This window comes from Heteronotia binoei, chromosome 11, assembly GCF_032191835.1.
Source record: "Heteronotia binoei isolate CCM8104 ecotype False Entrance Well chromosome 11, APGP_CSIRO_Hbin_v1, whole genome shotgun sequence".
Taxonomy (NCBI): domain Eukaryota; kingdom Metazoa; phylum Chordata; class Lepidosauria; order Squamata; family Gekkonidae; genus Heteronotia; species Heteronotia binoei.
In genome coordinates, this window is record NC_083233.1 from 83,191,518 (window position 1) to 83,218,171 (window position 26,654).

The following is a 26,654-nucleotide window of genomic DNA, read 5'->3' on the forward strand; positions in this document are numbered from 1 at the left end:
TGGACTTGGCAACCCTAGGCTTATACCTGAGAAAAGGCTTCCTCTGTGTGTGAGAGCAAAAAGCATCTGTTAGCTCTTTGGGGAGGGTGCATCTCACCGTAAGGAAGCAGGCTCCAACAGTCTGGCTGGATTCCGTTGTGGTCACTGGGATCTACTTCCAAATGTGTGCACGCAAGCCTGCCGCCATTTTGTCTTCTCAGCCGTCAACTGAAGGCTGCCATGAGGGTCGCTGTGATTGGGGCCGGCGTGATCGGACTGTCCACGGCCATCTGCATCTACGACCGCTACCACCTGACCGATCCGGGGCTGGAGATGGAGGTGTACGCCGACCGATTCACACCTCACACCACCAGCGATGGGGCAGCTGGGCTCTGGCAGCCCTACCGTTACGCCAAGGGGGACGCCCAGGAAAAGTAAGAGCAAAAGGTCTCTCTTCCCACCCAGCACTGACTGCTTCTCCACCTTTGCTAGGGAAAGACTAATTTTCGGAATGGTTTTGTCGGTAAGGAAGGGAATGACTGGTCCCAGGCCTCGGATTCAGCAGGAGCTCAGAGGAGCCCAGCTCCTGAACCTTTCTGAGGGTTCCCCCTCTTCTCCCCACTTACCTTGTCCATTGAATAGGAGGTGCAGCTGCATAACAATCCTTGGATTAGGAGAGCGGGCAGCCAGCCAGCCACCAGAGGCTTTGCCACACCCCCAGCAGCCCTCATTAGCCCCTGGAGAAGCCCACGCCATCCTTTCTCTGCTTCTTCTGTGATTTTGGGTGACAAGTGGCTTGCTGGCCTTTTGACTGGGGGAAGGGGCTGCCCAGGAGAGCCCCAGGTGAGCGAGGCCTGCTTGGCGTGGCTGGATCTCTAGCGAGCCCAAGCAGGCCTCACTCGCCCAAGGCTCTTCTTTCTTGCATCGGGTTGCTTTTGGCTGGGGGGTGGCAGATGCCAATAAGTTATACTAATGAGCTCCACCACCTATTTTTTTACAAAACGACCTCTGACTGGTCCTACATTGTTGAATTTCATAGGCTCTGTCCATTTTGGTTAAATATTTTGGTTAAATCACCCAAAGGGTGATTAACCTGTGGAATACACTGCCACAGGAAGTGGTGGCGGCTGCAAGCATAGCCAGCTTCAAGAGAGGATTGGATAAAAATATGGAGCAGAGGTCCATCAGTGGCTATTAGCCATGGTATATATATATATGCGTGTGTGTGTATATATATATATATATATACACACACACACACACACACACACATATATTGGCCACTGTGTGACACAGAGTGTTGGACTGGATGGGCCTTTGGCCTGATCCAACATGGCTTCTCTTATGTTCTTATGTGACACAGAGTGTTGAACTGGATGGGCCATTGGACTGATCCAACAGGGCTTCTCTTATGTTCTTATGTGACACAGAGTGTTGGACTGGGTGGGCCACTGGCCTGATCCAACATGGCTTCTCTTATGTTCTTATGTGACACAGAGTGTTGGATTGGATGGGCCATTGGACTGATCCAACATGGCTTCTCTTCTGTTCTTATGTGACACAGAGTGTTGGACTGGATGGGCCATTGGCCTGATCCAACAGGGCTTCTCTTATGTTCTTCTGTGACACAGAGTGTTGGATTGGAAGGGCCTTTGGCCTGATCCAACATGGCTTCTCTTATGTTCTTATGTGACACAGAGTGTTGAACTGGATGGGCCACTGGCCTGATCCAACATGGCTTCTCTTATGTTCTTATGTGACAGAGTGTTGGACTGGATGGGCCATTGGCCTGATCCAACATGGCTTCTCTTATGTTGGACTGGAGGGGCCACTGGCCTGATCCAACAGGGCTTCTCTTAGGTTCTTATGTGACACAGAGTGTTGGACTGGATGGGCCGTTGGCCTGATCCAACATGGCTTCTCTTATGTTCTTATGTGACACAGAGTGTTGGACTGGATGGGCCATTGGCCTGATCCAACAGGGCTTCTCTTATGTTCTTCTGTGACACAGAATGTTGGACTGGAGGGGCCACTGGCCTGATCCAACAGGGCTTCTCTTATGTTCTTATGTGACACAGAGTGTTGAACTGGATGGGCCACTGGCCTGATCCAACATGGCTTCTCTTATGTTCTTATGTGACAGAGTTTTGGACTGGATGGGCCATTGGCCTGATCCAACATGGCTTCTCTTATGTTCTTATGTGACACAGAATGTTGGACTGGATGGGCCTTTGGCCTGATCCAACATGGCTTCTCTGATGTTCTTCTGTGACACAGAATGTTGGACTGGAGGGGCCACTGGCCTGATCCAACAGGGCTTCTCTTATGTTCTTATGTGACAGAGTGTTGGACTGGAGGGGCCACTGGCCTGATCCAACAGGGCTTCTCTTATGTTCTTATGTGACACAGAGTGTTGGACTGGATGGGCCACTGGCCTGATCCAACAGGGCTTCTCTTAGGTTCTTATGTGACACAGAGTGTTGGACTGGATGGGCCGTTGGCCTGATCCAACATGGCTTCTCTTATGTTCTTATGTGACACAGAGTGTTGGACTGGATGGGCCATTGGCCTGATCCAACAGGGCTTCTCTTATGTTCTTCTGTGACACAGAATGTTGGACTGGAGGGGCCACTGGCCTGATCCAACAGGGCTTCTCTTATGTTCTTATGTGACACAGAGTGTTGAACTGGATGGGCCACTGGCCTGATCCAACATGGCTTCTCTTATGTTCTTATGTGACAGAGTTTTGGACTGGATGGGCCATTGGCCTGATCCAACATGGCTTCTCTTATGTTCTTATGTGACACAGAATGTTGGACTGGATGGGCCTTTGGCCTGATCCAACATGGCTTCTCTGATGTTCTTCTGTGACACAGAATGTTGGACTGGAGGGGCCACTGGCCTGATCCAACAGGGCTTCTCTTATGTTCTTATGTGACAGAGTGTTGGACTGGAGGGGCCACTGGCCTGATCCAACAGGGCTTCTCTTATGTTCTTATGTGACACAGAGTGTTGGACTGGATGGGCCACTGGCCTGATCCAACAGGGCTTCTCTTAGGTTCTTATGTGACACAGAGTGTTGGACTGGATGGGCCGTTGGCCTGATCCAACATGGCTTCTCTTATGTTCTTATGTGACACAGAGTGTTGGACTGGATGGGCCATTGGCCTGATCCAACAGGGCTTCTCTTATGTTCTTCTGTGACACAGAATGTTGGACTGGAGGGGCCACTGGCCTGATCCAACAGGGCTTCTCTTATGTTCTTATGTGACACAGAGTGTTGAACTGGATGGGCCACTGGCCTGATCCAACATGGCTTCTCTTATGTTCTTATGTGACAGAGTTTTGGACTGGATGGGCCATTGGCCTGATCCAACATGGCTTCTCTTATGTTCTTATGTGACACAGAATGTTGGACTGGATGGGCCTTTGGCCTGATCCAACATGGCTTCTCTTATGTTCTTATGTGACACGGAGTGTTGGACTGGAGGGGCCACTGGCCTGATCCAACATGGCTTCTCTTATGTTCTTACGTGACACAGAAGTTTGGACTGGATGGGCCACTGGCCTGATCCAACATGGCTTCTCTTATGTTCTTATGTGACACAGAGTGTTGGACTGGGTGGGCCACTGGCCTGATCCAACATGACTTCTCTTCTGTTCTTATGTGACACAGAGTGTTGGACTGGATGGGCCACTGGCCTGATCCAACATGGCTTCTCTTAGGTTCTTATGTGACACAGAGTGTTGGACTGGATGGGCCGTTGGCCTGATCCAACATGGCTTCTCTTATGTTCTTCTGTGACACAGAATGTTGGACTGGAGGGGCCACTGGCCTGATCCAACATTTATTTATTTATTTATTTATATTAAGATTTATACCCCGCCCTTCTCACCCAGGTGTCTCAGGGCGGCTTACAACACAATAATTAAAACAATTTCAGTTTAAACAATTAAAATACCATTAAACCATAATTTAGTAAAAACAAGATAGAATAAAAACCGGCGGCCTATAGATACATTTTTTCATCCAGGATATTTTACATTGTCAGTTAATATCATAGGCCTGCCGGAAGAGGACTGTCTTACAGGCTTCTCTTATGTTCTTATGTGACACAGAGTGTTGGACTGGATGGGCCTTTGGCCTGATCCAACATGGCTTCTCTGATGTTCTTCTGTGACACAGAATGTTGGACTGGAGGGGCCACTGGCCTGATCCAACAGGGCTTCTCTTATGTTCTTATGTGTCACAGAGTGTTGGACTGGGTGGGCCACTGGCCTGATCCAACATGGCTTCTCTTCTGTTCTTATGTGACACAGAGTGTTGGACTGGATGGGCCACTGGCCTGATCCAACATGGCTTCTCTTATGTTCTTATGTGACACAGAGTGTTGGACTGGAGGGGCCACTGGCCTGATCCAACATGGCTTCTCTTATGTTCTTACGTGACACAGAAGTTTGGACTGGATGGGCCACTGGCCTGATCCAACATGGCTTCTCTTGTGTTCTTATGCCAAAAAAATCTTCCTAAAAAACAGAGCTGTTGAGTAATACCATAAATAGGTTCTGGAGGTTGGTAACGCCTTCCTTTCAACTGGAGATACTTTGGAAAAGAGCTGAAGATAAGATCACACCCTGGGATGCACATGTGTATTTCAGGGGCGGGGGGGGGGGGTTTCCCCTGTATTTGCATCTTGCTTTTCCGACATCCGTGATCCCTCTAAATGGCTCAAGGCAAACAAATCTCCCTGCCCTCAGGTTAACACCCCACAGAAGAGAAGGGAGATCATTTCTTGAAAAATATTAATCTCTTTCAGACTTCCTTGAGGAAGGGGCTGTGGCTCACTGGTAGAGCCTCTGCTCGGCATGCAGAAGGTCCCAGGTTCAATCCCCGGCATCTCCAATTAAGGCAGTAAAAGACCTCAGCCAGAGACCCAGGAGAGCTTCTGCCACTCTGAGTAGACAGGACCGACTGTGATGGGCCAAGGGCCTGATTCAGTAGAAGGCAGCTTCAGGTGTACTTTCAGCTGAAAGAAAATTATTTGGCCTCCAGGCTTAGTAATGGAGTGCCTTGATTTTTTTTTTTGCAATTGTGGGGTGTTCCGGTTTGGGGAGGGGGTTGAGCTTGGGTGATCTTTCTATACTGACTCTGTACTATTTGATTTTACAGGCTTTGGAACAAAGAGACTTTTGATTATCTGTTGGAGCACATTAACTCCCCAGAAGCTCAAGAAATGGGCCTTTTCCTGCTCTCTGGATACAATCTCTTTACCCGGCCGGTTCCAGTAGGTGTCTGATTGTAGTGGCATTGGAGCCTTTTCCCCTGGTGGCCCTGGATGATCAGGGTGGAAGCAGGCCTGATGTCCAGTAGACCAGGGATGAGGAAACATTCCAAGGAATTCCTTCCATGGCTTTCAAGCCTCTATTTGTTTTGTCCCATTTGTGAAAATCTGAACTCTGAATCTCCTCTACAAGATGGGAAAAGTACAGTGGAGGGTGACCAAGATGACGAGGGTGTAGGAGCACCATCCCTGTGAGGAAAGGCTGAAGAAAAGTCTGGGGCTTTTCCGTTGAGAAAAGAGAAGACTAAGCGGGGGGACGTGATAGAGGTTTATAAAATTATGCCTTGGGCAGAGAGAGTTGGCCAAGAGAAATTTTTCTCCCTCTCCCAAAATACTGGAATTGGAAGGCATCCAATCAAGCTGCTTTACATAGAGAGTAATGTGGAATTCACTGCTAGAGGATGCTGTGATGGCCACAGAAATAAACAGTTTTAAAAGGGGATAAATTCATGAAGGATATCAATGGCTCCTAGCCATGGTGACTGAGGGAACCTCCACATTCAGAGGCATTAATCCTCCGAATCCCAGAGCCAGGAGGCAACATCAGGGAAGGCCTCTCTGTCCTATTGTTGGCCCTCCAGAGGAAGTGGCTGGCCTCTGTGTGAGACAGGAGGCTGGACTGGATGGACCCTCCCTGGTCTGATCCAGCAGGGCTCTTCTGATGTTCTTCTCAGGGGAAGGCCTCAGCCTCTCTGCTCTATTGTTGGCCCACCAGAGGAACTAGTTGGCCTCTGTGTAATACCGGAGGCTGGACTATAGGGACCCTCACTGGTCTGATCCAGCAGGGCTCTTCTGATGTTAAGACCTTGGCTTTTCTGCCCTGTTCTTGACACTCCAGAGGAACTGGTTGGCCTCTGTGTGAGACAGGATGCTGGACTAGATGGACCCTCACTGGTCTGATCCAGGAGGGCTCTTCTGATGTTCTTCTCAGGGGAAGGCCTCGGCCTCTCTGCCCTGTTGTTGGCCCTCCAGAGGAACTGGCTGGCCACTGTGTGAGACAGGAGGCTGGACTAGATGGGCCACGTCTGATCCAGTATGGGTCTTCTTATGTGGGTTTCCTGGAAGACTTAAAAGCAGGATGTGGTTCACAGGTTTTCCAGAGTGGAGCAGGAACGGGGACTGGTCCTGCTACAGGAGCCACTGGTTTGAACTCCCTTATACTGGCAATTGTTGATGGATTTCTCTCCCTTAACATCATATTGTCACCTTAATGGGCCTGTCCTGAACTTTTTTCTTCTCCATAGGACCCATCCTGGAAAGATACGGTCTTGGGCTTTAGGAACTTAACACAGAAAGAGCTTGAACTCTTCCCTGGTTACAGGTACGGTCCAATGAACTCTCTGCTTAAATTTCAAATGGCTTGGTTGGTTCACCATGTCCTGCTGGTTGGGTGCCAGGATTGTCAATCTCTATGTGAGGTCTGGAGATATCTGCACGCAACTGGTCTTCAGAATAAAGAGATCCAGTTCTGTGAAGAAAAAGGCTGTTTTGTAGGGTGGGCTCTATATAGCTCTTCCCCCCCCCCCGCTTTCTCTCCTTTCTTTTTATTTTCTCTGAGTGCATCAGACTAAAAATGCAACTAACTAAAAATATGTCATTTGTCGATACAATAATCTACTTGGAAGAACTTCGGGTTTTTGTGAGGTATTTGATAACAGGAAACCAAATAACTAAAACTAAAATCATAATCTTCAGGTGGAGATGGTTGGATTTGATTAGACATTTTATTCAAGATAAAAAATTTCCCACAAACGCTGCTGCCAGTCACTCATAGAAGGAGGAGTATTGTCTATCCATTTTGCTGCTAAAGATGTACGAGCGCGGATATTAATATATGAAGGTGACATGTTAGATGGGCTCGGTTTACCTTGTGGCCCAGTGACCATGGTTAGCTGTACCACTGCTGCACAAACTACTTGTCAAAAAGTTGGACTTGGGTGTTCAGCTCTGAAATCCTTATTCAGTTATTGATCATTATTAATGATAGATTGATCATTATTCATGGTGAAATAAAAACTATTCTTGGTGGCCCTGCTCCATCCCAGGGTGGATAGCACTTCAGCTGGTGAGCCTTGTGTTGTGAGAATTTGGGATTTGGGTCCTAAAAATAAATGTATCTTATGCTTTATGAATGTATCAGACCAACTTTAAGTGAACCAAACTCCCAAAATGCTCTCTGCTCTCTGACCTCTCAAAAGTTGTGTGTAATTCTCTGTTCCCAGGAAAAGATAAGATACGACATCTAAGGGTAATAAAACAGCAACATTGAGGCATCCCTCTGAAATGCAAGAATTTTAAATATTTATGTTTCCAAATGGCCTGAACCTGTAGACATGTAAATAACTGAAGGTATGGGAAAAAGTGGTTTGTCAGGATGGACCTGACAATGGCCAAAGCAAGCAATGGCCAGCAGAATTCACACACGTCACAGGGCCTTCAGACCCTTCGATGTCTTTGATGTTCAACCTACATAAGCTGTGCTTTTCAGAGAATCAGGAGCGCTCGGTCAGATCAGCAGAGAGGGTGACCCTATCTCCTGCTGTCTGTCCACGGTCCGAGAATTCTCGTGTGTGTTTGTATGTGTGTGTGGGGGGGGGGAGAATTTCTGTTGCTTTGTTTCTTACTTTATTGCTAGTACAGCTTTGATAGAAGGGCTACCGTATAAGTGTTTTGTTGAATCGGCTGGGCACCAGAGGTCTGCCCAACCCAAAATTCTGTCCTGTGTTAAAGGTTAACTATTTCCATAATAAAGTGTAAGTTTATGTCGTTGCATGAGTTTAGTATTGCTTGTTTCACTTTTAGCTAACCTTAGATAGTGTAAAAGCACCAGTCTGACGGCCTGAGCCTGGGTAAGGGGACATATTAAAGACAAAGGACCGAGACCGAGGCTGGTGGAGGGTTGCCAATGTTGGAGACTCTGCCCACACCTTGCCCACTCCCCGTTTCACTCCTTCAGAGGGCAGCCCTTCCATCTTCTTTTTTTTTCTGCTTGCAGTTACGGCTGGTTCAACACGGCCCCGATGCTGGAGGGCAGGACCTATCTCCCCTGGCTGACAAGCAGGTCAGTGCGAGACACAACGTTTTCTGCTTTCTGTCCCACTGGCATCTGGCAAGCCCCCATGGCTGTGCCGCCTTCCCACTAGGCCCTTTTAAATGGTGTTATCTTTAGTTTGGTGTAGGGGTTAAGAGAGCCAGTTCGGTGTAGTGGTTAAGTGCGCGGACTCTTATCTGGGAGAACCGGGTTTGATTCCCCACTCCTCCACTTGCACCTGCTGGAATGGCCTTGAGTCAGCCCTAGCTCTGGCAGAGGTTATCCTTGAAAGGGCAGCTGCTGTGAGAGCCCTCTCAGCCCCACCCACCTCACAGGGTGTCTGTTGTGGGGGAGGAAGGGAAAGGAGATTGTGAGCCGCTCTGAGACTCTTGAGTGGAGGGCGGAATATAAATCCAATATCTTCATCTACCTCACAGGGTGTCTGTTGTGGGGGAGGAAGGGAAAGGAGATTGTGAGCCGCTCTGAGACTCTTGAGTGGAGGGCGGAATATAAATCCAATATCTTCATCTACCTCACAGGGTGTCTGTTGTGGGGGAGGAAGGGAAAGGAGATTGTGAGCTGCTCTGAGTCTCTGATTCAGGGAAAAGGGCGGGGTATAAATCTGCAATTCTTCTTCTTAGTGGCACCATCCAGTTGGTGAAGAGGAATATTCAGTCAAAAATTTAACCCAGAGGTTACTGTCCGTAGTTCCCAAAGAACTCTGGGAAACGTTGTGCCCTGTTAAACCATCACGTTTGAGTGGCAGACAGCAGTAGCTGTGCAACCTTCACTCCCCACCCCCATTTTATTCACAGCAGACCAGGAAGCTCTTGGTCCACAGTTCCTTCTCACGGTCAGCTCCTGCATTTCATAGTGATTCATGTTGAAAAACGTCTCCCAACCGACAGGCTCGTAAAGATGACCTAAGGGAGGTCCTGGAAATGCCAACCTCTGTGGTACCTGTCAGGCTTCTGACCATGGGAAATACTTCCCTGCCGTTCTAAGTAGACCTTCTAGAGAGAAGCCTTATCTAAAGAGTCCTTTCCCTATCATAGATGGCTTTCACGTCCAGCATCAGGTGTGTGTGTGGGGGGGGATATGACAGTTTCCCTAGCTGCTCAAAGTCCCGGGTTCCTGCTTGTGGGTCCCTCTTAGAGCCTGGCTTGTTCTCTCCGGCTGAGTCAGAAAAGCAAATGTTCTCCTTACAGGTTAAAGATGCGGGGAGTCAAGTTCTTTCATCGGAAAATCAGCTCTTTCCAAGAGGTTAGTTCCTGCTTGTGAAATGTATGTTGCAGGGCAGGGGTGGCCAAACTGTGGCTCAGGCGCCACGTGTGGCTCTTTCCCACAGATTCTGTGGCTCTTGAAGCCCCCACTGCCTGGTTGGCTAGCTTGGAGAAGGCATTTGTCTCTTTAAATCGCTCGTTCCAGTCAAGCCAACTGGCAGCTTGGAGGATGCATTTAAAGTTAAAGTTGCTTCCTTTCTACCTCCCCATCCCCCATCTGTTTGCTTTCCTTCTTCTCTCCCTCTCTTCTTCCCTGTCTTGCGGCTCTCAGACATCTGGCATTTATTCTACGCGGCTCTTAGTTGAAGCAAGTTTGGCCACCCCTGTTGCAGAGAGACCTTGATAAGGACCAGCCAGACCCTTCCTTTTCTGTAGCTGAGCAGAGGATCCAATCCAAAGGGAAATCCACTTTGCCAATTCAAGCAGGACTGTCTCCAGATATTTGGGATGGTGAGAATTAGGAATCTGAAAAACTGCAAAACCCTGTACACACACAATAGCCCCATACATTTACATTCACATTATTTGATTGCTGAAATCATGCAAGTGTAATTAATTAAAAAAAATTTTTAAAAAACCCTAACTGCCAGCTATCTTTCAGTCACCCCAATGCCTTTATTGTTCTTGACTGGAATGCTGGAAGGTTTAAGGAGACTTACTGAATGTCTTTCCCTCCTGCCATTCATCTCATTTTCATCCCCTCCTACCTGTGAGGCGTGTCCTGACCTGGGTGGGCCAAGTTTGCCTGATCTCATCAGATCTGGGTTGCAAAGAAGAGTGTTGTGTTTGCTTTTCTACTCCTGTTTTGTCTTGGGAGAGAAGGACTGGCCCCATTTCCCCCAGTGAATGTGTTAGGGTTTAGAGATACTTTTAGCAGAGTTGCGTGGAGAGAACCACAAATAAACAAGCCAGGCACACGTTTAAGCTTAAGAATAAAAGTAGTTTACTTTTTTATGAGGAAAAGGGTGACTGGGATTTCTAAAAAAACAAATGAGGACTCAATATCCTTTTCTAGTCTCTAGACTGCATCTCGACTCTCTGGAGTCCAAACTCTAACTGCATGGAGATCTGAGGGTTGAACACAAAGGGCTGTAAAACTGACCAAATGGTTTCCCTTAGATCACCTCCCAAATATATGGATTAGCCTATTAGGGCTCTCCTTCAATGGTCACTATGCATATTGACACCTAGCCTTTGGTGGGAAGTACGTGCAGACATTCTCATTGGCTCTACCTCTCACTGGCTAAACATCAGCATGCATATATAAACATTTAACTAACTCATGACAACAGGAAGCGAAATTGCATCAGAAAACCCAACAGAATGCAGCCGACTTCCTTGTGTCTTTGGAAGTAAAAGGTCCAGTGCTTTATGCGGTGTGAAAATCCAGGGCCCAGGGCTGGAGTATCCTTGTGGGTGGTCATTAGAGTCCCCTGCTGGGACGGTCAGAGACTGTGGGAGAACAACGGCAATGCAAAGATGTTAGTTAAGGGACGCATTTGGAGGAGTGGCAGAAGGTTACAAGAAGACAGGCGGTTTCAGAGGGAAGCCATCTTGGTCTGTTGCAGAAAGCTAGGTAGGAGTCCGATAGCGCCTTAGACCAGCAGGATTTTTCTAGCATAAGCATTCAGCTGTCTTCATCAGATACCTGTCAAGATAGGCAGTTGCTCAAATACCAGCGATCAGAAGAGAGAATGGCAGGTGGCAGCTGTGTGATCATAGGAGGCTGTCGACTGGCACAAGGAGCTTTGGAGAACGACACGGTTCTGCCTGGCCCAGAGGGATAATGACCTCACCAATCTGTCTTCCGCTAGTTGATGGCTCAAGGTGTGGATGTCATCGTCAACTGCACGGGGGTTCGTGCCGGGGAGCTGCAGCCAGACCTCGAGTTGCGTCCCGGTCGGGGGCAAATCATCAAGGTGAGGCCCAGCTTTGGGATATGCTCAGGATACAGGCGCTGAACCCCGAGAGCCGGTGTAATGCTGTAGACCAAACTAAAATGGTTCCTCATAGTTTTAATTTGGGCAGGCTTGAGGCCTGCTTGTAAATTTTTAAACTCTTTTTTTTCTGCAAGGCCCATAGAAACATAAAGGTCAGGCCTATTAGTGTGGGCCTTGAGCTCAGTGCACCTGTGGATTGTTGCCCTGGAAACAAAGGGGAGTCATCTGTTGCTGCCTCCTTTATCAGTATCTCATTAGTGCTATTCTGACTAGTTTGGGTTTCGATTGGGTTATTCGAATTAACCCACGAGGGTTTCTTAGGGATAAAGGATCTTTATTCTCTTTGCCCTCATTTGGGACTACTTGACTAAACTCTGAGACCCATTCTACTAGGCTTCCCAACCCGCCCCCCCCCCCCCCCCGCCCTGGCGGGGGACCCTGGGTTCGCAGCCTCATCCCCTGCTCTCCAAAAATCGGGAAGCGGGGTGGGGGGTGGTGGAGGGGGTGGAGAACATACGTGTAGGCTTCATATTGTTGTAGAGCTCCTGAGCCATTTGTAAAATGTGTGCCCCTTTAAGGCTGGGCAGGAAACAGGAAGGGTTTCGGAGAACAGCCCCTCCCTTTTTTTCTTTCGTTTTCAAAGCAAGTAGAGTTCTCCGGAAGAAGACCCAGTAAGTATTTGTGTGTGTGAGAGAGGGAGGGGGCAGGGGATTCCCTGGCTTGGAGGCCCTCCCCCCCTTTAGAAAGCGTGGGGGGGAGTGGGAAATGTCTACTGGGCACTCTATTATTCCCTATGGAGAACGATTCCCATAGGGAATAATAGGGAATTGATCCATGGGTATTGGGGGCTCTGGGGAGGGCTATTTTTTGAGGTAGAGGCACCAAATTTTTAGTATAACATCTAGTGCGTCTCCCCAAAATACCCCCCAAGTTTCAAAACGATTGGACCAGAGGGTCCAATTCTATGAGCCCCAAAAGATGGTGCCCCTATCCTTAATTATTTCCTATGGAAGAAAGGCATTTAAAAAGGTGTGCTGTCCCTTTAAATGTGATGGCCAGAACTCCCTTGGAGTTCAATTATGCTTGTCACATCCTTGTTCCTGGCTCCACCCCCAATGTCTCCTGGCTCCACCCCCAAAGTCTCCTGGCTCCGCCCCCAAAGTCCCCAGATTTTTCTTTAATTGGACTTGGCAACCCTACATTCTACACTGGGGTCTTCACTTATGGATTATTGATGGACTTTGTTGCTTTGACTACCTTGGAACCAATTTGTATGTTTAGATAAGTATATGTTATGACGTTCTTATTTTGGTTCACAGCTCCTAATGTAAATTCTTATGCTTGTGTTGAAATAAACTCTTTTTATTTTAAAAAAGAGATTTTTGTTTCCTTGTCTGGAGGGTTGTAATAACTTTATGCCAAAAGCTTACCTAACTGCCTCGGAACTTGCCTAAACTACCAGAAAGAAAAGTATTTTGTTCTGGGAAACTCCTGGCCACATAGCTGTGGTTTGGCTTTCCCTGGTTTAGGATTAAAAAACCCTGAAGTTTGACTGGGCACCTCAGTGTGTGAAAGTACTCAGTCTGGTGGCAGCCCTACCCCCAGGACCCTGTTTTGGGCCTGGTTTTTGTTATTGCATTAGCCACCATCTTAACGGCCTGCCTAAATCTCGGTCACAAGACGACGGACCGTTACAGCCAGTCTCTGCAACAAGCTGCAGATGAAAAAACCCCAACAGAGTTGGCAGCTTTGTAGGGGGGAAATGGGGTCTTGCTGGCTTCTTATGTCACATGATCCCTGCTTGGTGGGGTGTTGCAATGCCCCTTCTGCCCATCTGCTGTGGTGGCGCTAGAGAGCAGCCAAGGCTAGGGGAATGGTTCCCTTCCTTTGCCAGCTGCTGCGGTGCGAGGGACTGCAGGGCTCATCCTGAGACTTCGGGCACTTTACAGGGTCAGGAATGGCCGACAGGAGGTTGCAGGGCTGAGAGGGAGGAGCCAGTCGAGGGCAGCTGGATGTGGGTTCCGGATCAGAAATAGCCCCTGAATCCTAAAGATGAGCACAGGATCCATAAGGAGTGCTGCTCGCGATGATAAGGAGGAAATTGCACATAAGCAGGAAACCACAACGTGCAGATGACTGAAAACAAAACGTTGTGTCAAATGCAATTCAAAAATTCATACCATAATAATTCAAATATTCATTTACTTATAGCGATTATGCTTCATAATTCATATAATACTTCAACTCAAAGTCCAAATACAAAAATCAACTTGAAAAGGAATCCAGTCCCGGATGCTTGTTGTCCGAGAGGTACCATTCCCTGCTGTATCCTTGACTTTCAGACGCAGGTAGAATCATAGAATCCTAGAGTTGGAAGGGGCCTCTAGGGTCATCTAGTCCAACCCCCTGCACAACGCAAGAAACTCACAAACGCCTCCCCCAAAATTCACAGGATCTTCATTGCTCTCAGATGGCCATCTAGCCTCTGTTTAAAAACCTCCAAGGAAGGAGAGCCCACCACCTCCTGAGGAGGAAGCCTGTTCCACTGAGGAACTGCTCTAAACTCACAAATCCCTCCCCCTAAATTCACAGGATCCTCATTGCTGTCAGATGGCCATCTAGCCTCTGTTTAAAAACCTCCAAGGAAGGAGAGCCCACCACCTCCCAAGGAGGAAGCCTGTTCCACTGAGGAACTGCTCTAAACTCACAAATCCCTCCCCCTAAATTCACAGGATCCTCATTGCTGTCAGATGGCCATCTAGCCTCTGTTTAAAAACCTCCAAGGAAGGAGAGCCCACCACCTCCCAAGGAGGAAGCCTGTTCCACTGAGGAACTGCTTTAAACTCACAAATCCCTCCCCCTAAATTCACAGGATCTTCATCGCAGTCAGATGGCCATCTAGCCTCTGTCTAAAAACCTCCAAGGAAGGAGAGCCCACCACCTCCCGAGGAAGCCTGTTCCTCTGAGGAACCGCTGTAACGGTCAGGAAGTTCTTCCTAACATTGAGCTGGAAACTCTCTTGATTTAATTTCAACCCACTGGTTCTGGTCCTACCTTCTGGGGACACAGAAAACAATTCCACCCCATCCTAGTACCACATGTTGCTACTGTATTTTTAAAGCAGCAGACCTCTGTCCAACCGGTGCGGCAACAAGCATCCAGAACTGGATTCCTTTTCAAGTTGATTTTTGTATTTGGACTTTTGAGTTGGACTGAAGTATTACATGAATTATGAAGAATAATCATAAGTAAACGAATATTTGAAAATTTATAAGTAAATGAATATTTGAATTATTATGGTATGAATTTTTGAATTGCATTTGACACGACTTGCTTGTTTTCAATCGCTATGATAAGGAAGCAAGAATTAAGGTGGGACATTTTTCTAAGGACAAAAAGAGGGGTTATTGGTGCAATCCAGGGCACTTCTAGAAGCCCCCAAGTGCTGGGCAGAGTTTCAGAAAAGGCTGGTCCCTGCCCCAAGGAGCTTACAGTGACCATTGTGATCCTGGGAGAGGCAGATGGGGGTGGGGGAGCTGGGAGAAGCTTGAGCTGAGAAGCCCCCCAGGCTCCTTGCCTCCTGCCTTTTCCATGGGGAATGTTAGTGAGGGCCAAAGGGAATCTCCTCCTCTTTCTCCGCCATCTTCTTTGACCTTCAGGTGGAGGCTCCGTGGGTGAAGCATTTCATCATAACCCATGATGCTGAGTCGGGCCTCTATAATACACCTTACATCATACCTGGGTAAGGAAAGTTTCATTGGCTGCAGCAGCGGCCGAATCTGCAGGGAGAACCCAAACAAACCCTTGAAGCTGCTCCTTCCTTCTGTTTGTGTGGCCGGTTCAGTGCTTGGCAGCTGTGATGTGTCACATCAAGCCAGAGGGCTGCCTTTGGCAACTGACGGGGACAATGACACAGCCCTGGAACAAATGGGGCCCTGTGGGAGTTGCAGGGTCCATTCAGCTCAACTTGACTGAGAGCCAGTTTGGAGTAGTGGTTAAGTGTGCGGACTCTTATCTGGGAGAACGAGGTTTGATTCCCCACTCCTCCACTTGCAGCTGCTGGAATGGCCTTGGGTCAGCCGTAGCTCTGGCAGAGGTTGTCCTTGAAAGGGCAGCTGCTGTGAGAGCCAGTTTGGTGTAGTGGTGAAATATGTGGACTCTTATCTGGGAGAACCGGGTTTGATTCCCCACTCCTCCACTTGCAGCTGCTGGAATGGCCTTGGGTCAGTCATAGCTCTCGCAGAGTTGTCCTTGAAAGGGCAGCTGCTACAGAAAGTTCTCTCAGCCCCATCTACCTCACAGGGTGTCTTCTGAGAGCCAGCAGTGGTTAAGTGTGTGGACTCTTATCTGGGAGAACCGGGTTTGATTCCCCACTCCTCCACTTGCACCTCCTGGAATGGCCTTGGGTCAGCCGGAGCTCTCGCAGAGTTGTTCTTGAAAGGGCTGCTGCTGCAAAAAGCTCTCTCAGCCCCATCTACCTCACAGGGTGTCTTCTGAGAGCCAGTAGTGGTTAAGTGTGCGGACTCTTATCTGGGAGAGCCAGGTTTGATTCCCCACTCCTCCACTGCAGCTGCTGGCATGGCCTTGGGTCAGTCATAGCTCTCGCAGAGTTGTCCTTGAAAGGGCAGCTGCTACAGAAAGTTCTCTCAGCCCCATCTACCTCACAGGGTGTCTTCTGAGAGCCAGCAGTGGTTAAGTGTGTGGACTCTTATCTGGGAGAACCGGGTTTGATTCCCCACTCCTCCACTTGCAGCTGCTGGAATGGCCTTGAGTCAGCCAGAGCTCTGTTATCTGGGAGAACCGGGTTTGATTACCCACTCCTCCACTTGCACCTCCTGGAATGGCCTTGGGTCAGCCGGAGCTCTCGCAGAGTTGTTCTTGAAAGGGCTGCTGCTGCAAAAAGCTCTCTCAGCCCCATCTACCTCACAGGGTGTCTTCTGAGAGCCAGTAGTGGTTAGGTGTGCGGACTCTTATCTGGGAGAGCCGGGTTTGATTCCCCACTCCTCCACTTGCAGCTGCTGGCATGGCCTTGGGTCAGCCATAGCTCTGGCAGAGGTTGTCCTTGAAAGGGCAGCTGCTGTGAGAGCCCTCTCAGCTCCACCTACCTCACAGGGTGCCTGTTGTGGGGGGAGGCGATTATGACCACTCTGAGACTCTGATTCAGAGAGACACGTGGGGTCTAAATCCAATACCTTCTTCACCCTGTGGTCATTGTGGCAGTGGCCTGGTCTGAGCCCTTGCGGGACAGCCAACCACCCAAGGGCCCCTGGCTGCAGGCTGCCTTGCCAGGAACTTTCCCAGACAGCAGGGGCCGCTCCACCCCTGCAGGCCCCAGTGGAGCACCCTGGGAAATGGCTGCGCTCTGCTGCAAGGCTTCTGTGGGCGAGGTCAGAGGTGGGAGGAGCTGCGGCTCAGAGACAGAGCAGGTGCTTGGTGTGCAGAAAGCCCCAGCTTCAGCCCCCGGTGGGAATTGCAGCTCAAGCCGCAGCAACAGCAGGTGTGGCTGTGGGATCGGGGCCTGCCTCACCTTCTGCCTTCGGTCCAGGAGCCGGCTCGTGACCTTGGGAGGGATCTTCCAGCTGGGAAACTGGAGTGAAGAGCGCAGCCCCCAGGACCACCGTCACATTTGGCAGAGCTGCTGCCAGCTGCTGCCCAGCATCCAGGTACAGCCACATCCCCAGCCCCTCCTGCACTGCTCCAGCCACCTGCAGAGGCGGGGCCAGGAAGAGAAACAGGCCGGCGAAGGGACTTGCAGGGCAACTCAACTTACCTCCCACAAACCCAAGAAAGCTGGCAGGAGCTCAGCCGCCGGACCAAGAAGCCCCCAGAAAAGTCAGGGCAGGAGCTGCAGGACAGACGCTTGGTTCAGTTAGAGAGCTGCAGCCTGTCCCTTCCTCAAGCTTCACCTGGGAGGCAGCTGCAGTGGAAACACGGACTGATTCCCCACTCGCCTTCTGCTGCTCTCACGCTCCTCTTCGGTTGGATTTTCCGCTTTCTGCCCCGGGGCTGCAACTCGCTCCGCCTCTTTCCCACAGCAAACAGAATCCTCTAAAAACCCGTTTCTGTTTGCTGTCTGAAAAAGGCAAAGCAAGTTGCAGCCCCGGGGTAGAGAGTGTGAAATCCAACCGAAGCCCCACGGAGAAGAGGAGCATGAGAGCGGCAGAAGGTGAGTGGATCTCAGGGTGCTTCTGGTTGGGCAAAGCGGCAGAGGGGAAGAGCAAGCCAGGGGATGGGACTGCAAGGCAGATGAGGATGGAGCATTCCTGGTCCCTCCTGGTGGCCCCTGGGTTTTTTGGCCACTGCGTGACACAGAGTGTTGGGCTGGATGGGCCACTGGCCTGATCCAACATGGCTTCACTTACGTTCTTATGTGACACAGAGTGTTGGGCTGGATGGGCCACTGGCCTGATCCAACAGGGCTTCTCTTATGTTCTTCTGGGACACAGAGTGTTGGGCTGGATGGGCCACTGGCCTGATCCAACATGGCTTCTCTTATGTTCTTCTGGGACACAGAGTGTTGGACTGGAAGGGCCACTGGCCTGATCCAACATGGCTTCTCCTATGTTCTTATGTGACAGAGAGTGTTGGGCTGGATGGGCCACTGGCCTGATCCAACATGGCTTCTCTTACGTTCTTATGTGACACAGAGTGTTGGGCTGGATGGGTCATTGGCCTGATCCAATATGGCTTCTCTTATGTTCTTATGTGACACAGAGTGTTGGGCTGGATGAGCCACTGCCCTGATCCAACATGGCTTCTCTTACGTTCTTATGTGACACAGAGTGTTGGGCTGGATGGGTCATTGGCCTGATCCAACATGGCTTCTCTTATGTTCTTATGTGACACAGAGTGTTGGGCTGGATGGGCCACTGGCCTGATCCAACATGGCTTCTCTTATGTTCTTATGTGACACAGAGTGTTGGGCTGGATGGGCCACTGGCCTGATCCAACATGGCTTCTCTTATGTTCTTATGTGACACAGAGTGTTGGGCTGGATGGGTCATTGGCCTGATCCAACATGGCTTCTCTTATGTTCTTCTGTGACACAGAGTGTTGGACTGGATGGGCCACTGGCCTGATCCAATATGGATTCTCTTATGTAACACAGAGTGTTGGGCTGGATGGGACACTGGCCTGATCCAACATGGCTTCTCTTATGTTCTTATGTGACACAGAGTGTTGGGCTGGATGGGTCATTGGCCTGATCCAACATGGCTTCTCTTATGTTCTTATGTGACACAGAGTGTTGGGCTGGATGGGCCACTGGCCTGATCCAACATGGCTTCTCTTATGTTCTTATGTGACACAGAGTGTTGGGCTGGATGGGTCATTGGCCTGATCCAACATGGCTTCTCTTATGTTCTTCTGTGACACAGAGTGTTGGACTGGATGGGCCACTGGCCTGATCCAACATGGATTCTCTTATGTTCTTATGTAACACAGTGTGTTGGGCTGGATGGGACACTGGCCTGATCCAACATGGCTTCTCTTATGTTCTTATGTGACACAGAGTGTTGGGCTGGATGGGTCATTGGCCTGATCCAACATGGCTTCTCTTATGTTCTTATGTGACACAGAGTGTTGGGCTGGATGGGCCACTGGCCTGATCCAACATGGATTCTCTTATGTTCTTCTGTGACACAGAGTGTTGGACTGAATGGGCCACTGGCCTGATCCAACATGGATTCTCTTATGTTCTTATGTAACACAGAGTGTTGGGCTGGATGGGCCACTGGCCTGATCCAACATGGCTTCTCTTATGTTCTTCTGTGACACAGAGTGTTGGACTGGATGGGCCACTGGCCTGATCCAATATGGATTCTCTTATGTAACACAGAGTGTTGGGCTGGATGGGACACTGGCCTGATCCAACATGGCTTCTCTTATGTTCTTATGTGACACAGAGTGTTGGGCTGGATGGGTCATTGGCCTGATCCAACATGGCTTCTCTTATGTTCTTCTGTGACACAGAGTGTTGGACTGGATGGGCCACTGGCCTGATCCAACATGGATTCTCTTATGTTCTTATGTAACACAGAGTGTTGGGCTGGATGGGACACTGGCCTGATCCAACATGGCTTCTCTTATGTTCTTCTGTGACACAGAGTGTTGGACTGAATGGGCCAGTGGCCTGATCCAACATGGATTCTCTTATGTTCTTATGTAACACAGAGTGTTGGGCTGGATGGGCCACTGGCCTGATCCAACATGGATTCTCTTATGTTCTTATGTAACACAGAGTGTTGGGCTGGATGGGCCACTGGCCTGATCCAACATGGCTTCTCTTATGTTCTTCTGTGACACAGAGTGTTGGACTGGATGGGCCACTGGCCTGATCCAATATGGATTCTCTTATGTTCTTATGTAACACAGAGTGTTGGGCTGGATGGGACACTGGCGTGATCCAACATGGCTTCTCTTATGTTCTTCTGTGACACAGAGTGTTGGACTGGATGGGCCACTGGCCTGATCCAACATGGATTCTCTTATGTTCTCCTGTCTGGGGCAGTGATGCTCTGTATTCTTGGTGCTTGGGGGGGGGGCGCAGCAGGAGGGGTTCTGGAGTTCTGGCCCCACTGGTGGGCCTCCTGATGGCACCTGTTTTTTGTGGGGGGTTTGGCCACTGTGTGACACTGTGTTGGACTGGATGGGCCACTGGCCTGATCCAACATGGCTTCTCTTATGTTCTTATGTGACACAGAGTGTTGGGCTGGATGGGTCATTGGCCTGATCCAACATGGCTTCTCTTATGTTCTTCTGTGACACAGAGTGTTGGACTGGATGGGCCACTGGCCTGATCCAACATGGATTCTCTTATGTTCTTATGTAACACAGTGTGTTGGGCTGGATGGGACACTGGCCTGATCCAACATGGCTTCTCTTATGTTCTTATGTGACACAGAGTGTTGGGCTGGATGGGTCATTGGCCTGATCCAACATGGCTTCTCTTATGTTCTTCTGTGACACAGAGTGTTGGACTGGATGGGCCACTGGCCTGATCCAACATGGATTCTCTTATGTTCTTATGTAACACAGTGTGTTGGGCTGGATGGGACACTGGCCTGATCCAACATGGCTTCTCTTATGTTCTTATGTGACACAGAGTGTTGGGCTGGATGGGTCATTGGCCTGATCCAACATGGCTTCTCTTATGTTCTTATGTGACACAGAGTGTTGGGCTGGATGGGCCACTGGCCTGATCCAACATGGATTCTCTTATGTTCTTCTGTGACACAGAGTGTTGGACTGAATGGGCCACTGGCCTGATCCAACATGGATTCTCTTATGTTCTTATGTAACACAGAGTGTTGGGCTGGATGGGCCACTGGCCTGATCCAACATGGCTTCTCTTATGTTCTTCTGTGACACAGAGTGTTGGACTGGATGGGCCACTGGCCTGATCCAATATGGATTCTCTTATGTAACACAGAGTGTTGGGCTGGATGGGACACTGGCCTGATCCAACATGGCTTCTCTTATGTTCTTATGTGACACAGAGTGTTGGGCTGGATGGGTCATTGGCCTGATCCAACATGGCTTCTCTTATGTTCTTCTGTGACACAGAGTGTTGGACTGGATGGGCCACTGGCCTGATCCAACATGGATTCTCTTATGTTCTTATTTAACACAGAGTGTTGGGCTGGATGGGACACTGGCCTGATCCAACATGGCTTCTCTTATGTTCTTCTGTGACACAGAGTGTTGGACTGAATGGGCCAGTGGCCTGATCCAACATGGATTCTCTTATGTTCTTATGTAACACAGAGTGTTGGGCTGGATGGGCCACTGGCCTGATCCAACATGGATTCTCTTATGTTCTTATGTAACACAGAGTGTTGGGCTGGATGGGCCACTGGCCTGATCCAACATGGCTTCTCTTATGTTCTTCTGTGACACAGAGTGTTGGACTGGATGGGCCACTGGCCTGATCCAATATGGATTCTCTTATGTTCTTATGTAACACAGAGTGTTGGGCTGGATGGGACACTGGCGTGATCCAACATGGCTTCTCTTATGTTCTTCTGTGACACAGAGTGTTGGACTGGATGGGCCACTGGCCTGATCCAACATGGATTCTCTTATGTTCTCCTGTCTGGGGCAGTGATGCTCTGTATTCTTGGTGCTTGGGGGGGGGGGGGGCGCAGCAGGAGGGGTTCTGGAGTTCTGGCCCCACTGGTGGGCCTCCTGATGGCACCTGTTTTTTGTGGGGGGTTTGGCCACTGTGTGACACTGTGTTGGACTGGATGGGCCACTGGCCTGATCCAACATGGCTTCTCTTATGTTCTTATGTCTAGGGCAGTGATGTTCTGTCTTCTTGGTGCTTGGGGGGGGGGCAACAATAGAAGGGCTTCTAGTGTCCTGGCCCCACTGATGGACCTCCTGATGGCACTTGATTTCTTTGGCCACTATGTAACACAGAGTGTTGGGCTGGATGGGCTACTGGCCTGATCCAACATGGCTTCTCTTACGTTCTTATGTGACACAGAGTGTTGGGCTGGATGGGTCATTGGCCTGATCCAATATGGCTTCTCTTATGTTCTTATGTGACACAGAGTGTTGGGCTGGATGAGCCACTGCCCTGATCCAACATGGCTTCTCTTACGTTCTTATGTGACACAGAGTGTTGGGCTGGATGGGTCATTGGCCTGATCCAACATGGCTTCTCTTATGTTCTTATGTGACACAGAGTGTTGGGCTGGATGGGCCACTGGCCTGATCCAACATGGCTTCTCTTATGTTCTTATGTGACACAGAGTGTTGGGTTGGATGGACCACTGGCCTGATCCAACATGGCTTCTCTTACGTTCTTATGTGACACAGAGTGTTGGGCTGGATGGGTCATTGGCCTGATCCAACATGGCTTCTCTTATGTTCTTATGTGACACAGAGTGTTGGGCTGGATGGGCCACTGGCCTGATCCAACATGGCTTCTCTTATGTTCTTATGTGACACAGAGTGTTGGGCTGGATGGGTCATTGGCCTGATCCAACATGGCTTCTCTTATGTTCTTATGTGACACAGAGTGTTGGGCTGGATGGGCCACTGGCCTGATCCAACATGGCTTCTCTTATGTTTTTATGTGACACAGAGTGTTGGGCTGGATGGGTCATTGGCCTGATCCAACATGGCTTCTCTTATGTTCTTCTGTGACACAGAGTGTTGGACTGGATGGGCCACTGGCCTGATCCAACATGGATTCTCTTATGTTCTTATGTAACACAGTGTGTTGGGCTGGATGGGACACTGGCCTGATCCAACATGGCTTCTCTTATGTTCTTATGTGACACAGAGTGTTGGGCTGGATGGGTCATTGGCCTGATCCAACATGGCTTCTCTTATGTTCTTATGTGACACAGAGTGTTGGGCTGGATGGGCCACTGGCCTGATCCAACATGGCTTCTCTTATGTTCTTATGTGACACAGAGTGTTGGGCTGGATGGGTCATTGGCCTGATCCAACATGGCTTCTCTTATGTTCTTCTGTGACACAGAGTGTTGGACTGGATGGGCCACTGGCCTGATCCAACATGGATTCTCTTATGTTCTTATGTAACACAGTGTGTTGGGCTGGATGGGACACTGGCCTGATCCAACATGGCTTCTCTTATGTTCTTCTGTGACACAGAGTGTTGGACTGAATGGGCCACTGGCCTGATCCAACATGGATTCTCTTATGTTCTTATGTAACACAGAGTGTTGGGCTGGATGGGCCACTGGCCTGATCCAACATGGCTTCTCTTATGTTCTTCTGTGACACAGAGTGTTGGACTGGATGGGCCACTGGCCTGATCCAATATGGATTCTCTTATGTAACACAGAGTGTTGGGCTGGATGGGACACTGGCCTGATCCAACATGGCTTCTCTTATGTTCTTATGTGACACAGAGTGTTGGGCTGGATGGGTCATTGGCCTGATCCAACATGGCTTCTCTTATGTTCTTCTGTGACACAGAGTGTTGGACTGGATGGGCCACTGGCCTGATCCAACATGGATTCTCTTATGTTCTTATGTAACACAGAGTGTTGGGCTGGATGGGACACTGGCCTGATCCAACATGGCTTCTCTTATGTTCTTCTGTGACACAGAGTGTTGGACTGAATGGGCCAGTGGCCTGATCCAACATGGATTCTCTTATGTTCTTATGTAACACAGAGTGTTGGGCTGGATGGGCCACTGGCCTGATCCAAAATGGATTCTCTTATGTTCTTATGTAACACAGAGTGTTGGGCTGGATGGGCCACTGGCCTGATCCAACATGGCTTCTCTTATGTTCTTCTGTGACACAGAGTGTTGGACTGGATGGGCCACTGGCCTGATCCAATATGGATTCTCTTATGTTCTTATGTAACACAGAGTGTTGGGCTGGATGGGACACTGGCCTGATCCAACATGGCTTCTCTTATGTTCTTCTGTGACACAGAGTGTTGGACTGGATGGGCCACTGGCCTGATCCAACATGGATTCTCTTATGTTCTCCTGTCTGGGGCAGTGATGCTCTGTATTCTTGGTGCTTGGGGGGGGGCGCAGCAGGAGGGGTTCTGGAGTTCTGGCCCCACTGGTGGGCCTCCTGATGGCACCTGTTTTTTGTGGGGGGTTTGGCCACTGTGTGACACTGTGTTGGACTGGATGGGCCACTGGCCTGATCCAACATGGCTTCTCTTATGTTCTTATGTCTAGGGCAGTGATGTTCTGTCTTCTTGGTGCTTGGGGGGGGGGCAACAATAGAAGGGCTTCTAGTGTCCTGGCCCCACTGATGGACCTCCTGATGGCACTTGATTTCTTTGGCCACTATGTGACACAGAGTGTTGGACTGGATGGACCATTGGCCTGATCCAATATGGATTCTCTTATGTTCTTATGTAACACAGAGAGTTGGGCTGGATGGGACACTGGCCTGATCCAACATGGCTTCTCTTATGTTCTTCTGTGACACAGAGTGTTGGACTGGGTGGGCCACTGGCCTGATCCAACATGGATTCTCTTATGTTCTCCTGTCTGGGGCAGTGTGCTCTGTATTCTTGGTGCTTGGGGAGGCCACAGCAGGAGGGCTTCTGGAGTTCTGGCCCCACTGGGGGGCCTCCTGATGGCACCTGTTTTTTGTGGGGGTTTTGGCCACTGTGTGACACTGTGTTGGACTGGATGGGCCACTGGCCTGATCCAACATCGCTTCTCTTATGTTCTTATGTTTGGGGCAGTGATGCTCTGTATTTTTGGTGTTTGGGGAGGCAACAGTAGAAGGGCTTCTAGTGTCCTGGCCCCACTGATGGACCCCTTGATGGCACTTGGGGTTTTTTGGCCACTGTGTGACACAGAGTGTTGCACTGGATGGGCCATTGGCCTGATCCAACATGGCTTCTCTTATGTTCTTATGTGACACAGAGTGTTGCACTGGATGGGCCATTGGCCTGATCCAACATGGCTTCTCTGATGTTCTTATGTGACACAGAGTGTTGCACTGGATGGGCCATTGGCCTGATCCAACATGGCTTCTCTTATGCTCTTATGTGACACAGAGTGTTGGACTGGATGGGCCATTGGCTTGATCCAACAGGGCTTCTCTTCTGTTCTCTTATGTTCAGGCAGTGTGGGAGAGCAGAGGGTATGCAGAGGGGGAGGAAGAAAGTGGCCCCATGCCCTCCCCTCTCCAGTCTGAGGCCTGGCAGGTGTCCTCCCCCACAGGGAAGGTCCCAGCAGAGCCAGGGCGAAGCAGCCTTGACCGAGGGGAGGGTCACCACAGAAGTTGCTGTGGGGCATCAGCTGGGGAGTTCTTGCCTCCCAAAGGATCAGTTAGCTATTGTGGGAGAGCAGGATGTGGGACAAGACAAGACAGACCTTCATTGTGATCCAGTGGGGCTCATCATCCATCCCAAGGAGATCTGTCTCAAGGCTGGGGGATATTATGGGCTGGATCCCACAGATCTCTTCTGCCTCCCCCCATCATAAGCCTCGTGCTCCAGGAGGTTAGTGGGAAAGTTCCACAGGGAAGAAGTGGGTTTCTCTGTGGCTGCCGTTTGCAGTTCAGGCGTTTCCTTGGTGTGACTGAAGGCAAGCCAATCTGTTTTTATTCTCAGAAAGCCAAGATTGTGGACGAGTGGAGCGGCCTCCGTCCAGCCCGGCCTAAAGTTCGGCTGGAGCGTGAAGTCATACGCCACGGACATTTACAATCTCAGGTATGCGGGTTCCAGGGTGGAAAGAGGTGTTTGGAGTCCAAAGTCAAGGCCACAGGGCCTTTACCTTTACTCTTTACCTTTACTCTTTTTTTTTAACCTTTAAAACTGTTCAGACTTCTTTGCTAGAAAGCCCGCCTTCCCACTCACAAAAAGACATGCCCCGGAGTCCCCTCGGTAGAAGGAATCAGTTCAAGCCTGCAGTCTAGATCCCCTCCCTTGATCCTTAGCTCTTTTGCCCAGTGGCATCACCACAAACCCTGTCCCTGGGTTGTACCCGGCCAGTCCCCTTTCCTCTCATTCAAGGAGACTTGGAGACGCGGGAGTGGGAGGAAGACGCTGTGTGCGAGAGGAAAGAACTGCCTTTAGTGGAGCCAAGTGTGAGGACACCACCTCCCACGTTCTGTTCTTGCCTGTTTTTGTTTGTTCCAGGTGATTCATAACTACGGCCACGGGGGCTTTGGGATCACCATCCACTGGGGTTGTGCGATGGAGGCGGCCAGGTTATTTGGGAGCATCCTGGAGGACCAGAAGCTCCCCAAACCACCCCGAGCCCAGCTCTGATGATCACCTGGGTAACGACAATTCAGGAGCCTCTGCTTTCTAAAAAAAATCTCTTATGTGGAAAATTAGCTTTTGTAGAATCAGGGAATCCTGTTTACCTGCTGAACACTTAATAATTGTCTTATTGGTGAAACTGATCTCAGACAAAATGGAGCGGCCATTGTTGGGGACGGCAGAGGGTCTGGAAGAGACCAACTTGGATGGACTGTCTTCTTGAAAGTCAATTTGGTGTAACAATGAAGTGCACGGATTTGATTCCCACGGATTTGATTCCCTACTGGAGAGCCGGTTTGGTGTAGTGGTTAAGTGTGCGGACTCTTATCTGGGAGAACCGGGTTTGATTCCCC

The 26,654-nt window shown here is 49.7% G+C and overlaps 1 protein-coding gene across 1 annotated transcript; it reads left to right on the forward strand.

The window, feature by feature from the left end:
• The first annotated feature begins 176 nt into the window (after positions 1-176).
• LOC132579200 (D-amino-acid oxidase-like) lies at positions 177-26,307 on the forward strand. Its single transcript, XM_060249429.1, has 10 exons — positions 177-413; positions 5,150-5,264; positions 6,566-6,642; positions 8,317-8,382; positions 9,561-9,615; positions 11,450-11,554; positions 15,235-15,317; positions 17,121-17,238; positions 25,648-25,746; positions 26,176-26,307. Exons 1-10 carry the CDS (start codon positions 220-222, stop codon positions 26,305-26,307), a joined length of 1,044 nt encoding a protein of 347 aa, XP_060105412.1. The 5' UTR covers positions 177-219.
• Positions 26,308-26,654: the final 347 nt, after the last annotated feature.